Consider the following 21672-nt stretch of genomic DNA (forward strand, 5'->3'; position numbering starts at 1 on the left):
CATTGCTTCTTGAACTGTTTGTCCAGGTGCCCCAGGAGCGGGAGGGGGGGGGGGGTACCAGCTCTGTGGGGCCCAGGCCCAGTCACGATCAGCTTGGCGAGATAATGGCTTCTTTGAAGGCTGCCGTCTTATCACAGAATTCCATGATAATTTTAACGTGTACTCCATAGCTTACCTGAGTTGCTTTCTATGGAAACATAATATTAAACTTCAAAGAGTTACACTTTAGTCTTTAACTTGGTGTCCTTCAATTCTTCAAGGAAAAGTGACACATTGTGTCATGTTTATTTTGTGGCTTCCGCACTGGCCTCCAGATCTGTGCCCCGAACCTGTGGCCACGCTGTTTGAACAAGTGTGGCCGAGCAGCAGCGGTCCGGCCTCCGTTCCTTTCCAGGTTTAAAGCTGTAGTTCTCGCCCTGTCAGACCCCAGGCCTCTTTTTTATTACACATATTTTAACATCTTCATTATGAACCTGAAATGAAATTCATTGATGGTAACATCTGCCAGCCTATATAATATCATGTTAATAGGATGTTTCACTGAACATTAAAAAGATGCAAAAGGAAGGTAAGTTGCAATACTGGAATTCCAGAGAATTTCAATGCTGGTGCAGCCTGCAGACACATCCTCACTGCAGAAGGCAGACTGATAGAGACGCGCCGTCCTCACACCCAAACAGCTACTGGTGACTTGACATCCCAAAATTATGACTGACTCTTAGGAAAGTTCTGAACAAAATCAAGTGTCATCTTCCCTTGTTTTCCTGCTGATTGCATTCCTGGGATAGTCAATGCACGTTAAAACTATGCAGAACATGTTTTGAGTTTATGTGTACGTTAGAATCAGTTTGTCCATCTGAAAGTGATCAAGTGCTTCTTCTGTCTGCCTGATGGCCAGTGGGAAAGGTCCTCATTGTGCAGCCTGACTCTGCAGGCCGGTGCCTTGCCCCTAAATGCCATTAGTACCCCCTCCAAACACTGTGACACCCCCCCCCCCCAACACACCACTATTTCCAAAATACTCTCTCAGAGTTGGCATCGCCCAGTCCACTTGGCTGCTTTGAATAGCAGGTTATTTTTAGACTCCACTGCATCTGAGAGTCTGGGGGTTTACATAGAAAACAAAAGTCGGTGGCTGTTTCCACTTCCTGCAGCAAAGGCGGCTCAGGAAAAGGCTGTTGCAGGCCGTCTGCTCCGGGCATTGTCAGTCCCTCAACGGGGGCCTGCACGTGTGAGCTCCGGGGACTCAGGCCCGTCCCCTGGGAGCTGTGTTTCTTTGTCACTGCAGGGAGGAATCACATGGACAGAAGTCCCCTGCTTGTTTCTGGGACTAAAGAGGTTTTGTCACCACTTCAGGCACAGTATTCCTCTCACACAGACAGGAGTGAACTTTAAATGCATCCTTACGCTTCTCCTGGGAGGTTGTAAACTGTAGCTATGGAATTCTGCTTGCTTATCAGAAGAATTCTCCAGCCTGGAGGCCAAAGCGGATGCGCATGGTCAGTGTTAAAGCTCCATCGAACGCCGTGCAGATGACAAACTGCTCGTCTCTCTCAGCCCCACGCGGCATCATTCCCACTTGGCATCTGCGGCAACGCACCAAGGAGGCGGCTGTCATGGGTCCCGCGTGGGTGTCCAGGCCCAGCCCTCCCTCTCTCTCCTGATCCAGGAGGTGCTCTTCACATTGCTGCCAGTTCCCTCCCAAACAGCTCCTGGAGTGTCAGCGCCCGGCACCACGGAGCCTGTGGCCATGCGCACGCCAGCCACGAGCTGTGGGTGTCCCCGGGCTCTGCTTCCCCAGCTGTCATCGCGCTGCCTTCCCTGACCCCACGGCTTTCCCGGGAGGAGGAGATGGCGAAAGCACGTCTCAGCCCGTTTCTGAAGAGTCGCCAAACCTGAGGCTCATGAACCCCTCCATCTTCCACGTGGCACGTGAGCCCTGGGTAGCTACGGATTCCAGAGCAGAGTGAGAGCTGGCTCTCTGGCTGCGGGTGCGGTGCCGTGGGATGGAAATCCGCTCTGTGAGAGTCCCAGGGACGCTCCGAAGCTCAGGACAAGTAGAGACAGAGCCAGGAGTCCCTGACGAGGTGCTGGGCTCACGGAGGAGCAAGTCTGCCTCCTGCCCTCATTCCTGTCCTCCCTGAGAGCCAGGACTCCCGGCCCACCATGTATGTCTCTGCTCTCTGAGGAGCATCGTGGGGGGGGGGGGGGGGGTCTGGGTAAATGGGCAGAGCCACAGGAAGGACACAGACGTCCCCACACAGAGTGTCAGGCAGCACTTCCTGCCACTTACAAACCCTCTGCCACAGGCAGGAAGGCGGCAGCCACATGCGAGGTCACACACGCCTCTGCCGAGCTCTCCCTGCTTCCTGGCCAGTTGCTTCTCTGTCCAGCTCCGCCGGCCTCAGTCCCTGCGGAGTGGGGCTCTCCCAGCTCCCTGACCCCGGAAAGGAGCAGCCCTCTTCTTCTGAGGAAGCTGTTATCTCTGGAATTCCTGGCTCGGAGCAGGCCTGTCGAGCGCTGGCGGGACAGGCGTGCTTCTGATTGTTTATCCCGAGGCCTCTGTGTCCTGTTCCAGGGAAACCCTCTTCGGTGCTGCGGTTGGGTTAGACCTGCAGGTCGTCAACCCGTCGCTAAGGTGATGCCTGCTGTGCTGTGATTTTCCCCCAGAGCTCTGCAGCCTTGGCCCAGCCTGGCCCCGTCTGTGCCGCCCCAGAGGTCAGGTCACGGAGCAGTGTCTCTCCCCAGCCAGCCTGTGCGCCCCCTGGCTGGTCCCCTGGCCGATCGCATCTGTGGCTTCAGCTGGCCACTGGAGAGCTGGCCTGCGGGACCCTGGCCGGGAGGGCTGGGCTAAGGCTCAGATCTGGGCTTCTCTGTGCACCGTGTTTAGCATCCCTCATGCCATCGTGTCAGAGTGCTGTCATGTTTGTCGGTGGTCAAGTAAAATGTAAAAGTGGAACTTTGGAGTCAAAGGTTCCAATTTTTTGAATTATAGTGAGGCAGCTTAGGTGATAAATGGTGTCTTCTCATCCCCAAATCCAGGTCCATAAAGCTCTGCTGACTGGATTCCAGGCCAGGCCAGGAGGATCCATGGGGGAGGGGCTGGCGTGTCCCCTGTGTGGGGGATGGGACTGGCATTCCCAGCCATTCCCAGCTGCACTGTGGGCGTGCCTGAGAAAGCCAGGGAGCCTGGATCTCGTCAGAGGAGCTGGTCTGTGCCTCCATCAGAGCTAGGGTTTCCTTGGGTGGGGGCACAGCACTGCACGCTGTAGCAGCAGAACCCGGCCACCTTCCAGCCGCAGGGAGCATGGTTTTGGTTTGGGGTCCCTTCGTTTTCTTCCTTCCTCTCCCCCTTCACCCCCTCCCTCCTTCTGTTATCTCTACCCCCTTTCCCTTCCAGGCCCCCCTCCTCGACTTCCTTCCTTCCTTCCTTCCAAAAATGTTGCTATTTATTTGAAAACTGTCAGGCAACCAGACGTAATTGGGATGACAGAAAGCAGAGGTCCCCACACTTGAGCGGAGGCATGTGGAAGCCCAGATGGCTGCCGCCCCCCAGGTTCTGACTCAGGGGGTCCGGGTGGGGCCTCAGGTGCTGCATCTCCGACAGGTCCCCGTGAGGCCCCTGTCCTGGGAAGGACACTGTGACCACCATTGGTTTAAAGAGCCCATGTCCACCTCCAGCCCCAACAGCCCTCCCCTTACAGCCATGTGGACCCCACCGTCCCCACCCAGGTTGTGTTAAGGCAGATCTGAGCAAAACCATAGTATTTCATCCTCAACATTTGAATGTGTATCTCAACAAGGATGGTATTGGGCAGAGGAGGGAGGTTCAGGGCCCAGACCTCAGGCTGAGGCGACGAGCTGCGGGCTTGTGGCCACCGCCTGCACGTAGGGGAGAGAGCGGCCTGGGACCCTGGGGCCATGCAGCCGGCCCCGGTAGGAGCTGCTGGGGACCAGAGCCTGGAGAGCCAGCCGAGGTCGGAGGATGAGCTTGGGTGAAGTCATGAAGGGAGCGGCCAGCACACTCCCACTGACGGCTGGCTGGGGTGTCACGGTCCTGTGTCTAAACTGTGTTTTCACACCCCGAGCAGTCTGTCCTTTGTCTCCTAAATTCCACAGATCCTGGTGCTTTCCTCCATTGTTGTCATCTCCCTTGAGGTTGGGAGCTGGAGGCGGGTAACACGGAAGCCCTGCCCTAACCCCAAAACCCCAGGGCTTTGGAGGGGGTGGTGTGTCCAGGTTTTGAGCATCCTGTGCATGCGCCTCGGGGTGGTGGCCGGGTGGGGTTCTTCTCCAGGGTTGTCTGGCCTCCTGGACCACGTGGGTCTCTTTGGGACTGGGGGCCTCTGACCTCCCGCAGTGGCCTCACAGCTGTGCCTCATCCTTGGCCTGCGGTCCAGCCAGCCCCGCCCGCTCATGTTCACGGCTCTTCTGTCCGCCCAAAAGCAACCGCTTCTCACTTGCTGGGCTCCCCGCTGCCCTCCCTGCCCCTGTTCCTGCACCCGGAGAGATCTTTCTGTCAGAAGTCAGGCCCTGCTGTGTCCCCGCTTAAAAGCCTTCAGTGGACCTACGTTCCTTCAAGCTGAGGTTCCAGATACAGGAGCTGAGGGCTGGGCCTGGATAACCTGGAGCTGAGTCCCGCCCTCGGGACTTCCCTCCCGGCCAAATGCCCTTGCCCCACACTCCCCGGCGGCCCTGGCTCTCTTCCTCTTTGCTCCTCAGGGTCTGGCTTAGGGCTTCTGTCCCCCAGGAAGCCCTCCTGACACTAGCATTGGGTTAAGTTCCCGCCACCCCTCCACCCCCACTTGTCACTTGTTCATGGTCACCAATTGCTTCATCTGCATCCCAGGACTCTCAAAGCACACCTTTAAAAGTCCTTCCCGGGCCCTAGGCAGTGCGGTGAGTTCCTGTGGCCGGGCTGGTGGCCTGGGCTGGTGACGGCTGGTGACGGCTGGTGAGTGGTGGCCCCTGCAAGCGAAGTACAGAGAGTGAAAGTAGCATTTGGAAACTCTTCAACCCTCTGACATGGCTGTGACCTCAGCGTGCAAGTGTGTGTTGTACACAAGTGTCAACGGTGATGGATTTGCCATGCACCGAGGAAGAGCTGGCCCGAGGCCCACTAGCCCATGAACCGCCGTCAGCAACTGGAGGGTGGGGCCGGGCTCAGGCGACTGGAGGGGATGAATTTGGGTTTGCATGTCACCTTGGCGAATCATTGCCATCTTGTATTTTGTTCATGTAAAGACTCGCTCATATCAGATACATTCTCACGTGAGTGATCGTTATCTCCTGGGCTCCGTTTCATGTTCTTGGCAATGTTGGCGTCTTAGGAAGAACCGTGCAGTGAGGACTTCCGAGATTCTCTTGGAGGATCTCAGGCTGGCGTTGGGTTATTCTGCTGATGATAGCCTCACAGGGTAAAGTTGCCTGTGCACGGGTTTTGCGCTGAAGGGCTGACCCGCAGGGGCCTCGGGCTCTCAGCCAGCGGCCCACAAGCATGATCCTTACCTCCTGCATCCTGAGTGCTTTGCTGTCCACATACAAGTCCTGTGGGTGCTGCATAGGGCAGCGATGGCCAGGATTTGAAATTGCATGGAACTGCACATTTATCTCCTTTCTAAATCATATTCTGTGGGCCAAGTTGATCTGCCTTCGGGGTTGGCTGGCTGTGTCCTTATGAGGAATTTATTTTATAACTTGGTTTTGTTCACGTGGTTCCTTTATCAACCAAGCTCATGTCCTTCAATCGGGGGTTGTCCTCAGGGATGGGACAGACATGTCCGGCTGGACCTGAGGACCAGAGGGGACGGTGGACCGTGGCGGAAGCCCTTTGCTGGGTAGCTGGGGTCTGTTGGGACATTACCGCACTCCTGTCTCCCTCTGCCCCCCCGCACAGCCCCTTCCTCTTTCTTACATTCCACCCCCTTCTTCCTGCATGCCCTCCCTTCTCTTTCCCAGCCCCCCTCCCAGCCCCACCCCAATCCCAGCTGGTGGGGTGTGGCCGCCTGGTCTGAGCCGGTGTAGACACTGAGCCCGCAGGCTGCTGGGCGCCGGCTGCCCTCCGTGTGAGTGTCCTCCTCGCTGGCCGCTCCATGGGGCTGGAGGAAGCCTGTAGCCAGTGCCAGTCTAATGGGCCTTCCCTGCCCTCCCCTCCCGCGCTGCCCCTCACACAGTGTTCAGAAAATTGAAAATGGCAGTGAGGAATCCACATGCTGACACAGCAGTGGTTTTGACACCTTGATTTGACACCTTGATGTGGTCGTGAACAAGCCAGTCAACCACTGACAGCTCAGCTGTGTGGTCAGTTTTCCTCTTAGATGAGAATTTAGAAAGAAGATGAACTTAATTCCCTACAAGCCTGGGATGGGGTGATGGGTGTCCCCTACCCCAGGACCCGCCGTCCCAGCATGAGTCTGCCACGCGGGAGCCCACCGCTGGGGAGACCCTGAGTGACCCGACACTTGGCCACCTCGCTGCTCACTGGCCCAGAAGCCGGTGCCATCCCCCGTGGCCCCGTTTTAAGGTTCTTCAGGGGACAGTGGGGTCGGCTGAAAATTGTGTCTATAGATCTGGTGGGAGAATTACGAGGGTAGCCCCGAAAACTAAGTGGATGGAAGGTGGAATGTATTTGACGCCAGGAGACCTGGACCCTGACAGGTTGTGCCACTTGCCTCCCGAATAGTGGGTGAGCACGAGGTTGCACAGCCTGAAGCAGCATTCAGGTGCCAGGCTCGCCGGCACTGGTTGGCCGGCGTCAGGCGTTTTAAACACTCCCAAGCAGAGTACGGGAAAACGGCCGCAAGCTGACAGACAGATTCTTGTTTAACGTAACACTTCCAACAGCTCTGGTCTTGGTCTTGAGAAAAGATGGCTCCCCGGCCCTGCAGGAGTGGAAGGGGAAGCTGAGGGCGGAGGGTTGTGGAGAGGTGACCGAACAGGAGTTGTGGAAATCCGGGTCAGAGTCCCAGCCCCGTGCCCTCGGACACGTCTGGCAGCCTCTCCCAGCCTCCGCTTCCTGCTCTGTAAAGGGAGGGACTGAACCAGGGACCCGTGGTCCCATCCTGCTCAAATACTTCACTGCATGCATTAGTCTGTTGTATCTTCAAAGGAAGGCGGACTGCCCAGGCCTGCCACTTGGGGGCTGGGTGACCTTGGGCACTTTCTCGGCGCCTTAGTCCCCTCATGTATAACCTGGGGGCGTTAATAGTGTCTACCTAATAGTGCTGTCAGTAACAGTAACTCCTTCCCAGAGTATGCGAGGAGCACATGGCTACTATAACGGAAGCCCTGAGAAGAGAGCCCGCGGCACTGGGTGAGGGCTCCATTAGTGGCGGCAGTCATTGTTACCCTTTCGAGTCTGTGGTGGCATTCCCGTAGATCCGTTAACCTCTGGACAAGGTTTTCTTTCAGCAGCATCCTTGTGACCCTGGGAAGGGGCCCCCGGTCCGTGTTCTAACACAATTTCCCCGGTGTGTTTCAGGCGGAGGCCAGGCTGGCAGCGAAGCGTGCGGCCCGCGCAGAGGCCCGAGAGATCAGGATGAAGGAGCTGGAGCGGCAGCAGAAGGAGGTAACGCCGACCTCTTCCTGGTTCTTTTCACAGGCGATTTAATGTGAGGTGGAGTGTGTGAGTCAGAGGCACCTGTCCATCCGACACAGCTCATGATCAGAACGCCCTGGTGCCTGTGACTTCTGCTCAAGGTCAGGCCAGGGAGGGTGCATAGCACAGATGCCAAGCATGCCTGTCCCAGGCGCCCCGGCCTGCGGGATCCGGACGGAGCCACCTGCCTGCATACTAGTAGGTCCACCCAGCCTGGCTTTCTGGCTCTGCACTTCAAGGTCTGTCTTCTGAATTAAAAATAGGAAAGAAGAACAGACGATTGGGTTTTTATACTAACTAAACCGTTTTGTTTAAAAATGTTTCCCCTATGGTTTTACACTTTCTTTAAATTAAATCTTCATTGTTGAAAGTATTATGTAAGTCCCCTTTCCCCACCATTGACCCCTTGTAGCCCTTCCCCATTGCCCACCCCAGGCCTTCACCACCCTATTGTCTGTGCCCATAGGTTATGCATGTAGCGTACAGACTCTTCCCACCACCGCCCCCTTCCCCGGTTTACACTTCTTAATAGGTTTCACAAAGCCTGAAGCCGAGGGCAGTACAGAGCACAGAGTAAGCGCCATGGATGCATAGCCAGGGAGGAAATGGCTGCCCTGGGAGAGCGGAGAGTGGTGTGTTTACACACCTGTGAAAGGTGTTCGCTACTTGTTTTCTTAATCTCGAGCTGGAGCCCAGTCATGTGGACAGCTGAGGGCTCTGTGCCTGGCAGTGAGAGCTCTGAGCTTTTCCATGACCTTGAGGTCGTGGGGGAATGAGGGTGTCCCTCGCCATGGGACCCTGTGCTCCTGTGGGCCACGCCCTTGGAGACCACCACCCCCCTCCCCCCAGGCCCCACCGAAGGCTGCGCTTGTTCAGAAAACTCGAATGGAGTGTGTGGGAAAGAGCTGGCCAGCTGCCTTCCCCGGGGTTGGCTTGTGTACACAGTCTTGTTTGGTTGCTCAGGCAAATTGTAAGAGTCCAGCTGATGTTTTAAAACTTGTGAGATTTCAGGGGGAAAATCTAGATTTCCAGATTCTCTTAAAAACCATTGCAGATTCTGCCACTTTCCTGTAGGATGAGGCTCCAGACATGGGTGACTCGGGGTCACTCTCTGCCTGAGGGTCTGTCACTCCCTGTGGAGGTGTGTCCCTGGGGGAGGGTCATGGCCAGAGGTGAATATGGGGAGGAAACCCGTCCTTGTGGTTTGAGGAATGGGTAGAAGGTCATTAGAAACTCCAGCCCGGAGAGGACCGGGTCCCTGAGAGGCCACCCCGCACAGTGTTGTTGGGAAGGGACTGTGTTGTAGGTCGCACTTGTGCTGTGTTTCTCTGTGAATATGAGCTAAACAAGTGTTTGCAAGTAGGTTCTCCTCCTTGCTGGAAATACAAATACAGTTGGAAGCAAGTTCTGGTGTTCATGATATAGATTTAACTTAGTACTTCAATTGTTTGTACTTTTTTCTCTTAAGTCACTGGAAGGATCGTGGGGTTAGCGTTTTCTCAGTGTCCTGCCCCTAGAGTTGCATTGATCAATTTAAAATTGAATAAATGATTCGGACTTTGAAACTTCCTGAGGCCCAATGATTCTCTGGAAGCACCTTCCTGTCCATTATCTTGGCTGAAGGCAAGAACTGGAACCTGATCAGTACCTGCCCAGGAACTCAGGGAGGGGCCGGGGGAGGGGCGTGTGAGCCACACAGTGGGCAGAGGCCCATTCTCAGGATGCATCACCATTTGCGGAGGCAGGTGCCAGCACCACAAGCCTCCCACCCTCTTGGTGGCTAATGGTTTTGATCAGCTTTCCCAGTTGCTCCAATAGCTTCCAGTCCTTTTTATATCGAGGTCTTAAAAGAGCTCTAAGAAGTATTTGTCCCAAGTTTCTGTTGCTGTGCCAGGTTTTGCCACGGTGATTGAGTTTCAACACGGGATCGGCCCTCCTCCCCCAACTGTCCCCTGAGCTCTGTTGTTGGGGTTGCACCGGCAGCTCAGGAGAGAGGGGGCAGTGAGGCTTAGGGGTCTGACCTTGGTGTTCATGGTGGTGTTAGTCACCATTTTTATAGCTTTTCTCACATTTAAGAGAAAGTGATTTTCACCAAGTATACAGTGTAACATTTGTACAAAATCAGGATGAAAATGAGTTACAGTGTATGTCAAGCATTTCAAACTCCTGGCTGGCAGGCCACATGCCTTGGCGCCTGTGCGTACATATCTGTCTTCCAAATTATACGTTTAGATAAAATATATCCTCTCCTCATTTACAGACAGAATTAATTTAAATGTGCACTTGATAACCTAAGCAGGTTCTTGCAAAGTTCTTTATTTAGAGAATAAAAATGAAGTAGAATTAAGCCAGGAAGCCATGTGTTTGAATGGCTTCCTTTAAACACCCAGCCCTGTTTCTCTGTTTGAGTCAAAGGAAGTCGTCTTCTGTTTCATTTTAATTCTACAACCTACGATAACCCTGCCTGGTAAGTCACGGCCCTTTAATCTCTGTAGTGCGAAAGGGGCCTTGGTGGCTGTCACACAGGGCTGGGCACCCCAAGGACAGCATGGGCTGGCACCTGAGCGCTTACAGGGCCCAGGGCCCCTGAAGCCTGGCCTGCCCTCGGAGTTTGGCACCTGCTAAGGATCTTGGGCTTTGCAGAGAAAAGCCGATTAAAGCCTGGGAAACCCGGTTAAAAAAACGCCACCGTTGCTCCCTCGCTCATACACACACGTCTCATTTGGTCAGTAGATGGCATTGCGATTTGAAATTCTTCATCGTAATGGCGTGTTTCACTCCCATTGTAAAGACACCAGTGGTTCACAGGGGCCAGAGGCTTTTGTCACGATTCAAGTTCATGGACCATCTCACACGAAGGCAGTCTGGTTGTTTGAGTCCTCTCGGCACTCAGCTGCCCAGCAGAGATGCCCGAGACATCGGACAGAGTTTCCACGTGAGGGGTTGAGCTGTGGGAGGAGAGGGAGGGCAGCGTGGCCTCCCTGTGAGGAAACACCTTAGGTCACGTCACTTTTTATCTGTCCCGTGTGCATCGTGTGTCTGTCTGTTCTCACACTCCTCACGGACGGACAGGAACACTGTGAAGACGTCTCCGCTGCTGAACTTGAACTCCCACTGGGGTCAGGTTGCAGCCTGGAGACCGGCCCCCATGCTGTGAATGGTCGAGTTGTGCAGTGACAGCCAGTGTGTGCTCAGGGGGAAGCGGAGACAGGGACTCGGGTCAGCACAGCCCGTGGGGACCTCGCATGAAGGCAGCCGAGAGCGGGAAAGCCCGGTGGCACATGGCAGGTGAGCGCAGAGCCCGGCAGGGGTGCAGGGTGGGGTGGAGGCCGGCTCCATCCTGGGGTTCATGGCCATCACATGACTGACCCACACAGGCAACTACTTTGCTCTCATGCATGCAGGGTCTTCGAGGTCGGAGCGCCCACACTGAAAGTGCATTGAAATAAAACAGAGGTGTCTTTTACCTCTGGTCCCGGAGAACTGGGTGGGGCAGAGGGGAATGGCAGGGCCATCCCGGAGCCCCCGCCGTGCGGCAGTGCTGGGCTGGGGACTGTTCCTCACACCCTGTGAGGGGGAGTTCGGGTCTTATTGGCAGGTGAGGAAGCCAAGCCTTGGAGAGGTGGGTGGTTTTACCCGCAGCCAAGAAAATGGCCAAGGTTTCATCTAGAACTGAAAAAGCTGCAGAGCTTGCAGTCTTCTCAGTGCACCCTCTGCCTCAGGATGAGTGTGTGCTCAGCAGTGAGAGCAAACAGAAACCGAGTGCAGCTTCACCGTGGGATGGAATTGGCTGGGAGCGTGCTGGCACTCGAAGCAGAGGGGGCCGGGTGAGCTCATAGTCCTGGTCGTTTCACAAGCGGAAGCGCACCTTGCAAAACAAGTTTTTCTCTCGGTGCTGAGCCGAAGGAACAGTGTGATCCACACAAACTAGGCAGTTTTATTAACAAGAGCGTCACAGAGAACATGGAAGCAGTAGCCACTCACCTGCTATTTCTCGATCGGACCACGTCCGGGAGTGAGGAGCGACGGGTGTGCCTGTGGGCACCTCCAAAGCGGGTCTCGTCACCAGTTCAGATGGGGGTCTGGCTTCCTTAGCCTCGCTTTGGACTGTTTGAGCGTTGTGAGGATTCACTAAGGAAGGAGATAAGTAGATATTCTTTGGGAAATCCAAGTGGACCTTTTGTTTCCCGTGAAAACCTGCAATCATAGGAAAACGGTGGTGATACAATGACCAGGGTGCGCCTGACTTGGTAAACAGTTCGTTGGGGATACTGTGTGAAATAGTCATCATGTGGAATGTACACCCCTGTGCTCGCCCATGTGCCACTACAAATGCCAAGTTTCCAGGCCTACCGTTCGGCAGTGCCGTGAACAATGCCCAACTCAGTCCCTGTTTCGTCGGCTGAGTGAGTGAGTGAAGCAGGTGTCTCTTACCTAGTGATTCCTACAAGATTAGGAGAAACCTCTGAAGCAAACTGCTGGGTCAACGTATGATAATAAGCTTTTCAAAAGTACATTTCAGCTCTATTCTAGAGCCACTCTGCCTCGCTGGAGACTGTCTGGTGTTCTGTCTGCATCCCCAGGAGGGAGGACAGACGAGCACCGTTCTTTACATTTGTGGGTTTGAACCCTTCACTCTCTAATCAGGTTTCTGTACTTTTTTGTTACTCTTTATCACTGTAAGAAGAAATTTTAAATTGAGGACAAAGTCTCTTGTCCCATTCGTGGTAACAGGTTACAGACTTCTGCCTTAGCATAATGCCAGATTCTCATGGGCACTCAGGTGAGCGTGCCGTGTTCTGCTGATCTATCTATAACGAATGTCAGGTAAAGTTATGAAATGAGACTTCAAACATTTTTTAATTCGTACTTTACCAATTAGTCACTGTCTCCCCTTCCTCCAATGTACATTTACTCATATATCTGGGTACTTGTAAAACCTTTCTGTCTGATGTATCGACTTTTTAAATTGGATTTTACATTTCTCTTTCTATTTCTCTTGCCTTCTCTGTAGATCTATCAGGTCCAAAAGGTAGGCTCTCTGTTCTTGGTTTTCTGTTTGCATGCACTGGCTTTCTCTTGCCGAGGGCCTGGCCGCCTTTCAGAACTAACGCCTTTTGCTGAAAACACAGAGAAGTCCTTCCTGCTTCCCTCACTGCTTTTTGCGTGAAGCGACTTGAACAGGATGCTTACGTGCCCGCCTCTGTCTCTGCAGAGAGCACCTTTCCCTGGCGCATGCGTGTGTGCTGAATGCTTTCCTCACCTTCATTTTTCTCAAGAAATCAGAAAACTGTGTCTTTGAGGGGGAAAAAAAACGAATTCTAGGACAGAATTAAATCACATTTCAGAATTTGGGAAATCCTTTGAAATCAGGTGTTTAAAGGGAACGATTATCCTTCCATATAATTTTATTTGAAAACATTAAAAATATCGGTACAGATTACCACATGGTAAGAGATTATTACCGTACTATTAACAATTCTGAGTAGAAAAGAAAATGATGACATAACAATACAATTCTGTAGCTTCCCGTCAGCCTGCCTCTTTCCCTAACATGGAGAGTGCTAGTGTGCGGCTGGCTCCCAGTGTTTTGTAGCAGCAGCTGAGGTTCAGAACTACATGGGCTGAGCAGGCCAGACACGGAAATTAAAGAGAAAAGCACCAGGTACGTGACGCCCGATTCACCAGGAATGAAGGGAGCAGTGAGAGGTTCCCTGAGAGTTTATAGAGCGTGTACACAGTCTCCCCATACAAGGGTTTCATATGACACCTATCGTATTGTCTTCTTATACACTTACTCACTTTATAGTGGTAAAGAACCACTATGTTTTTCTTTTAGACCAGCTAACAATTACATTTAACTTCAAAGATTAGGACGTGCGGGCCCTTTCGACACACTGTTTACAATGCTGTTCCTTCACTAACTGCAGCCCTGAAGTGCCTTTCTGTCCTGCCCCATCAGTACCACCTGGAGGGGGGTAAGGAAGTCAGTGAAGTAGGCACCAGCATCTGCGTGTGGGTTAGATTTCGTAGGGCCTGAGAATTAAAATGTGGACTGAAGCTGCAGCCAGTCACACGTACAGTCTCGGGGCAGAGGCAGCAGGTGACAGGAAGGCCGGAGCCCTGGCTGTAACTGACAGAGCAGGCACGACTGTCCTCATGCCGACACAAGAGACTGTCCGCTAATCGCCACTTGGATTCTTTCATTCGATGCTCATCCAAGATGGCCATTGTTTTCTTCTCACTCGCCCACCAGTTAGAACTCTGCCAGATGGAAATGTGTGTGCAGAGTGAAATGAGTCCTCAGCGCAAAAGCAGAGACACATTTATACAATAAAGATGGGTACAAGGGCACGACAAGGACGAGGAGGCGGTGGGGCTCTCCAGCCCATTTGGCTGCTTTGAGTGACGGTTTCTCTTCTGTGGAATCACAGCTATTTCTGAAAGCCACGCACCTTGTGCGTTAGCCTGGCTCTCCCTTCCCCCGCATGACTCACCGGCTAATCCTACTCGCTCACATTTGAGGTGCCGTGTGCTTCCTGGAGTCCGCTGTGCTGCCTGCTAGCAGCGCCGGGGCAGCTAGCAACTGCACTTGCTGTTGGCTTCTGGGGCCCCCCCTCCACAGGATGACACGGAGACAGCGAGAGTTACGGCCGCCGTTTATAAGGCAAAGGCCACCCATGAGCTAGATGGAAGAGCAGTAGATCGTGTGCAGGACTTGATATAGTATGTGCAAAAAGAATAATGGGAAAACTCATGATAGAGACTACTTTTTGGATTTAAATAATATTTTGTGAACTTACATAGGCCCTTCTTTTTAAAAACCCATTTCCTATCTTTATAATTAAGCCATAAGCTAAAGGAGGTCGATGGCATTACATTATACTTACCTGGAATCTAACAGTGAGAGTTGGGAATGCAAAATAGCTTTAAGCTATTGAATTTTACGTAATTGGATATTAAAATATGACTGGGAATTGTTTAATTGTATTTATTGTCTCCATTTGTAGTCTAAGGCACATCACTCAGAGAAAAAGATTTGGCTCGTGTACTTTTGATACTGCAGTTCTGTACCGGTTGAGTTTTTAAAGCGTTGCTAAATTCTCCCTCCCGATTTTTCCTCTTCCAATTCTCTATTTACACCACCTCTAAGAGAAAGGGGCAAGGCCATTGGGGATCTTAAATCTGTCCGCCCTTCCAAAGAAACAGAGACCAAACCCACTGTAGCAGCATCCAGTGGTGGTCCCTGTAAAAGAACCCCAACAGTTCGTTTTACCTCTCACCCCGATTGCTTGCTCTTCTGGTCAGAAGGTTTTACTGTGTGAAGAGGAGAATCACGTTTACGTTACAGAGTGTGGTTGGTTGTTCCCTGATTTTCTCATTGGAAATTTAGGGCAAAGAGAAGAGCAAAACCCCATTCTTTGAGCTTTATCTGGGGTCCCCTGCCTTCGGGATTGCTGTATTTGGTAACAGGGATGGCCGGTCTGAATCTGCTTTTCTCTCTTGAGCCAGATGGAAACATGGAGGCATTCGCTAAAGAAAAGCAGGACGTAACTTGCAAACATTATTTGTTCCCTGTACAGAGTCCCCCCCCCGTAGCTATAAAGACACCCAAAGTTTGTAAGTTCAGCGTGGGTATCAGAGCAGGAACAAGTGTGCAGAAATCGGGGCGGGGGGCGGCAATCACAGTTGCCCCCTTTCTGCTACATTTTCTCATTCCTGTTGTGGTGACACAGAACTGCTATCGGCCTCCGCCCCTCGGAACCAGTACGGGGGCTCCCAGTGCTGTGGCTCAGTGTCCATCCTGGTCTCTAGGCCCCTGCGCCCCAGGAGTGCATTGTCCTGGCTCCCCGGGCTTGCAGGTGGGAGTGGGGTGGGCGGGGTGTGTCCCGGGCTCCGCTGCCTCACTGCTTTGTCTTGGCGTGTTCCCCTCACCGTGTGGCTGGGCAGCAGCTTGGGAACGCATGTCAACCAGCTCCCTGTGCATGGACCATTTCCCTTCTTGCCTAATTGTCTCTCCCTTCTGTCCTAGAAATATTATGGGCTGTATACGAAATGGGGTGACATCGAGCAGTGGATGGTAGGCCTTGGATGCGATTTTAAGAAACTTGCATGGTTATAATTTTATTATTACCCAGCTTAATTACATAAATAGATTCCTGTTGCTCCATAATTTAATACCCAGAGGTTTCCTGCCATTTCTCCTGCGTCTGGCCTGGTTGTTTACATCCCGACAGGGGCCTGAGTAGGAGGCCCCTGGCCAGGCCTTTGGTCTGGTCTGTGCAGCTGACTCCTGGAGTCTCCATGCCAGTCTCCAGGAGGTCGATGCCCCCTGACCGCCTGGGGCAGAGTGCTGTCCACTAGGGGCACTCGGTCCGGGCGTGTGTCCCAGGCATGAGGACTCACCCATTTCCATCCTGCCTCCCGGGCTCCAGTTGGAACCCAGAAGCCACGTTATGGTCCATTTCCTTCTCTCACTATCGTCATCGGCTGCCTCGTCACCCTCATTCCATCCTTTATCTGCCTTCAATGTTTGCCCCGCCCCCACCTCACCCGATATTCCCACTGAAACCCCTGTTCTTTGGCAGAAAATAAGTTCTGTACCTTCTCACTATTTCCTAGAACAGCTTCTCTAGCCTCCTATGCAGTTGAGAGCTAGCTCACCCCTACCATGTCTTTAGGTGACCCACTGCCCACTGGGTGCTGTCCATGGTCCCCAGAGGACATGGCTTCTCCTGTCATTGATCCATGCACCTGAGTGTGCCCCTCCTCCTGTCCTTGTCACCAGCCTCCTGGTCATTGTCATATACCTTTAGCACTTGAGTACCTGGCCAGTGTGGAACTGTCCTGCTAACTACTAGTATCCCTGATACATAAAATAATCTGAGGAAACGTAGAATTTCTTCCTGGCATCATAGGTGCCTGCATAAAATACGAAAGGCAGTTCTGGAAATATAAGGAGCACACACTGTTTAAAAAACGATGAACTGCAGCCTTCACTGTGTGAGAGCCATCATGTTAGGCCTCTGTGGCACAGGCAGCTGTACTTGCCTCCAGTCTCAGGACACCGTGGAAAGGTGTCGCTGGTTTCTGTCCCACCGAGAAAGAGAAAAGCTGCTTCTTACTGTGGTGAGCCGCTCCGGTGATGCGGTGTGCCGGCTTCAGGGATGTCCCGGTGTGCAAACGGCATCCGTGAACGCACACAGCACACCAGAGAGCATGCATCCTTACGGGCTCTTCGTGGTCATGGTGTCTCTTCTGACCCCCGAGGGGAGGAGAGGCAGGTTCTGAACGTAAGAAGAAAAAAAAAAAGCGAGTGGGTCGAAATGGACCAGACTTTAGAGGTTATAAAAAAATTAGGACTCGGCTTCTCCTCCACCACACACTTATTTTGAAAGCTGAAATGAAATATGACGATTATTTACCTATTTAAATACCCCACTTTATATGGGAGAGATAAGAGATCAACCAAAAACCGAAGGACTTGTATACATGCATATAAGCATAACCAATGGATAAAAAGCTCTGGGGAGGGAGGGTATGTATGGGAGTGGGGGGGGGAGGGTGGTAAGGTATGTACACATATAATACCTTAATAAAAAAAACAAAAGAAGAGAGAGAGGAAATAAATAAATAAATAAAATAATACCCCACTTTAGAAGAAAACATTTCTCGCCGGCAATGTAAGTGAAGCTTTAAGCAAAGGCAAAGGGGACGTTATCCGTTTATATCAGGAATGCTGTGCGGACTGTCCATGCCTCCCGTGTCCTCTCTAACCTCGCGCTCTCTCCTGTGCTCCGGCAGGAAGACAGTGAGCGCTGCTCGCGCAGATCCAGAAGGAACACCTCGGTTAGTACCGCGTTCACTCGTCACTTGGGCGTTAGGATGGAAATCTGACTTGTATTTTTAGTGATTCATCTGTTACCTCAATGATGTTTATGACAGAGGTTAATACTGATATTATTACCTAAACAAAGACTGTGAACTCAACTTGTAGCATTTTGACCTAACTTTGGGGAGGGGAGAGTGTTTGAGGAATTTCTGAGTATTATTATACTCATAACAGTTTTAAAGCTGCTTTTGCTAACGAATACCCACGAACACTTCACAAAAGAACGTGCATCGAGGCTATGTCGTCGTAGACTCCAGTGAAGTAAACAGCAGCTCGTTAATAAAATTAATTGAAAGCTGTATTATCTGGAAACAGCCTGCTGGAAACAGAGGCGCACACAGCCCGAGCTGGCTAGGGCCTCGGCTCGGGGCACCGAGCTTTGCCCGTCGGCCCCATAGCTGTGGTGTGCGGCCAGCCGCCTCCCGCCGAGAGTTGGCGTGGGCATCTCTGTGTCGCATTGTCACTTCATGCCTGTTTCATCCTTTCTCTCACTAGGCTTCTGATGAAGATGAGCGCATGTCAGTGGGTAGTCGCGGAAGCCTGAGGGTCAGTAACCTGAATGCTTGCGTCTGCATGGTTCAGTTATGTCCACGTCCTTTGCTTTCCATCCCTGCATTCCCACGTCCTGCTCGTTATCCCTTGTAGTCTGTAGTCAATATCCAACTGACAAGGCACTTATTTAAAATCTCTGCAATGGCCGGTGCTTCCTGGTTGCTGTAGAAGAATTATGCCAGCAGTGAGGGGCATACGCATAGGGGATTGAGTCTTCCTCAAGAGGGAAGGTCACTGTTTTTCTGTGTCTGTCCACATCACAAAACCGCCGCATCCTGGTGAAGTTGGCTGCGCGGCTGATGGGATAAAGGCAAGTGTGAAGAAGCAGGCTGACAGTCGTGTGCTATTTGCACACATGCTCCTAGAGTCTGAATCTCTGGTTCAGTAACTGTCAGTGGAAGTCATTCTCCGTGATGTTTCTGCAGAGCTCCGTGGGAGCTGCCCGGTGGGAAGTGGGGCCGGCTGCACCCCTGGGGCTGCTCTGCTCGCCTCCAGGAAGCATCAACCTGGTGAAATCTCTTTCTCACTGTCACTTAATGGCCGATAAACACAGCAACATATTTTCCTTGAACTTTTCAAAAATATTCATAATTACATTTGAAAAAGTGGCGTGCTTTGGGAAGGGAAACTGTGTTTTTAGGGCATTAAATTAATTTGCAAGTGCCAGTTTAGCTTGCCAAAGGACTAAAGCTGCCCCTCACTGCTGGTGGTCATTAGGGCTCCATGTAGCCACCGTGTGTGACTTAGGGACCACACGGTGGCTACATGGATAGTGGGCTCGTTTGTTTTTTTTATCACATGGCAACCAAATCAGTGTCACACCCAGACTTCTTCTAGGGCACTGAAAATGCCTTCGGTTCAGCTGTTGTAACAGTAAATTGTGAAGGTGCTGCACTGTTTCATTTCTTTGCAGGTGCCAGAGGCAGATTTCAGAGGAGGAGTTAAAATTGCTCTAACTGCTTCAGATTTTAGGAATTATAGCAACATCTGCCATGGAAGTTCTCTTTAACATTATGGGGCTTATGGTAGTTATCATTCTAATGTAATTCCTTTTGCAAATACAGGAGCTCCTAGGAAGCATGATAAAAATATAATTTTGGCCGAAACCGGTTTGGCTCAATGGATAGAGCGTCGGCTTGGGGACTGAAAGGTCCCAGGTTCGATTCTGGTCAAGGGCATGTACCTTGGTTGCGGGCATATTTCCAGTAGGGGTTGTGCAAGAGGCAGCTGATCGATGACTCTCTCATCGATGTTTATAACTATCTCTCTCCCTTCCTCTCTGTACAAAATCAATAAAATATATTTTAAAATATATATATATAATTTTGTTAAGACGTCCAGCATTGCCTGTTTTCTGTTTTTGTTACATCTTATTTGGCTTTTTAACTGGTTCTTGGTACCTCTCTTTTCTGCTGTTTTCCTGGTTTGTCCTTACTCCAGCAGTCGCAGCCTGACCTGGAGTCTGGGGGTCCCTACGGCTGGGTGAGACGTTTGGATGACTTGCTGTGTGATCCTAATGGTTCCGTGTGACATCATAACGGGTGGTGTCCTCACTAACCATCTTTGTTAGGAAAGACACACATGCCACCCACCAGTCTCTACCTGGGTGCCGTGGGCCAGAAGCGGGTGTTTGGTCTTCGACCTGGAGCCTCCTGGGCACCCTCTGACTCTCCTGGTCGAGCTCTGGGCTCAGATTGGTACGCGCACGCTGTTTGAGCACCAGCTATTGGCCACACACAGTGCCAGCAGCTCTGGATCCCAAGGGAAAAGATGGTATCTTGCCTTCAAGGAACTCAAATGAGATCAAGAACTGTAGTTCCTTTAAAATATTAAATTTAATGTCATTTTATCTCATAAAGTCCATTGTTTTCTAATCTGTATCCATTCAGATTAAATTTACAACTGGGCTCCCTTGCTAGAAAGACCCCAGTTCCAGCAACAAAACAAAGACTACCAGTTCAAGTTCACAACTGTTCTCTTGTATCTACCCCGGAGTTTCTGTGCTGCCTGCTTTCTGAAGCCCGTAAGCATGAACTGACGGAAGAAAATCTCATCTCTCCAGAAAGTGCCCTGGGCTTGAATGTGGCTCAGTACTGCGGTCATGAGAGTGGGTTGCACGTCCTTCACTTTGGGCACTTTTCTAGAAGCATTTGTGCTTTATTCATTCTTTTGCATTTCCAAATTATTTAGCAAATACCTGTGCTTAAAAAATAAGTATTTTTACCTCTAAGTTGACAATTAATAATGCCATCCACCCACCTAGCACCCTGGACCTTTACAGCCTCCTGGTGGGGCTGCTGTCTCCACGTAAGGGCAGGATAACCCCAGGGGTGGGTTGCCAAGGAGATGCTCGGTTCACCCCGGCCTCAGCCTCGAGGTCCAGCTCCTGGGACCTGCTGTGGACAGTGGGAGGCGAGAAGCACCTCAGTAGACTGAGAAAGTGCTCTTCCCAGCATCCCCCAGGCCCTTCCACAGGGACACTGGCGTTGAGAGCATTTCTCTGACACTGCCGTTCTCGCCCCTTTCTATTCTTTAGTCATTAAATGTATGGGCGACACATTTCTAGATTTTTAGCCTTTTTCCTTTCATCTGAAAGTGAGTTCCATTCGGGGCGTCCCAGTGGTGCGGAAGCCTGTATGTGTGAGTGATAGTCAGGAACACCTGGCGCTCACTTTCATTTTCAGTTTCATTCCTTTTTACAACCAAATTCCGAGCATCGGCGAGTGCATTTTGCCTTTCTTTTGTTCCCCATTGCTCATGCCCTTGAAGATGAGCTGTCTTTGCCTCATTAGAAAAATAATCTCACATTGTTCATAGTGTGAAGTTCAAAGGTGGAAGTTCGTGGGTGTGTTGCGAGCACTGGGCGGTGGTTGTGTGCTTCCTGGCTAATCACGAGTCACGAGTGAGGGCGATGGATTCTGATGAAGCATTCATTCTTGTGTCTTATTTCTCCTCTTTTAGAAAATGCTAACCTCTGCATGTCCAGTGCTCTCTCTGATAGCAGTGTGTCCCCGTATCTCTGCATGTGAGACTCACCTGGGGAGCTCATTAAAATGCATGTCCCCAGGCCCCTGGGTTCCAACTTCCTAGAACAGGGCCCACGGTCCTCAGAGGCAGGCCAGGTGACTGCAGTGCAGGCGGACGGTATGCCCAGAGTGCGGAAAATAATTCCGTAGAACAGGCTGGTTGGACGTCAGAGGTCTGACTTAACGAAGTTCTGTCTGTGGACTTTTTATTCTGATGTTCTAGTTAATCTTCAGTTCTCTTGACCTACCAAGGCACATAAAGCAGCCCACCCATCAACATACAACACATAAAACCATCTGAGGGAGCACTGCTGGTGTCTTTCAGAAAGCCCAAGTGCCTGTCCCTATAGAGATGTGGTTAAGTGCCCATAGAGTTGGGGATATGTCCTAGGAATATATCCCCCCATGACAGAATTCTCTTCCACCAGAAAAAGGTGAGTGTTCCCCCAAAGCCCTCAAACTAAGAGTTCCCTGTGTAGTTTGAAAAACCAAAAGAAAAATGGTGGTGGATGAGAGAGGACCACCCACCGTCTGCTCTGCTCCATGGTGCTGGCCGTTAGAGAATGAGACCAGAAGAAAGATGTGTCTACAGGCAGCAGTGGAAA

General features: G+C 51.7%; 1 protein-coding gene across 50 annotated transcripts in view; it reads left to right on the plus strand.

Annotated features, from left to right (window-relative positions):
- Positions 1–21672, plus strand: part of LRRFIP1 (LRR binding FLII interacting protein 1) — a 113953-nt gene that overhangs the window by 47744 nt on the left and 44537 nt on the right. For 14 of the 50 annotated variants that reach the window (XR_004984980.2, XR_004984983.2, XR_004984982.2 and 11 more), the window contains exons 2-6: positions 7481–7567; positions 12612–12629; positions 15630–15677; positions 17402–17446; positions 17985–18035. Coding sequence is in view for 5 of the 50 variants with exons in the window: in XM_036421632.2 (XP_036277525.1) it covers positions 7481–7567; positions 12612–12629; positions 15630–15677; positions 17402–17446; positions 17985–18035 (249 nt within the window). In the remaining 45 variants the exon portion in view is untranslated. Of the gene's footprint in view, positions 1–7480; positions 7568–12611; positions 12630–15629; positions 15678–17401; positions 17447–17984; positions 18036–19481; positions 19524–21672 lie in introns of all 50 variants that reach the window. The other 36 variants (XR_004985004.2, XR_004985009.2, XR_004985008.2 and 33 more) reach the window with 9 other exon arrangements.

This window comes from Pipistrellus kuhlii, unplaced genomic scaffold (genome assembly GCF_014108245.1).
Source record: "Pipistrellus kuhlii isolate mPipKuh1 unplaced genomic scaffold, mPipKuh1.p scaffold_m20_p_7, whole genome shotgun sequence".
Lineage (NCBI taxonomy): Eukaryota > Metazoa > Chordata > Mammalia > Chiroptera > Vespertilionidae > Pipistrellus > Pipistrellus kuhlii.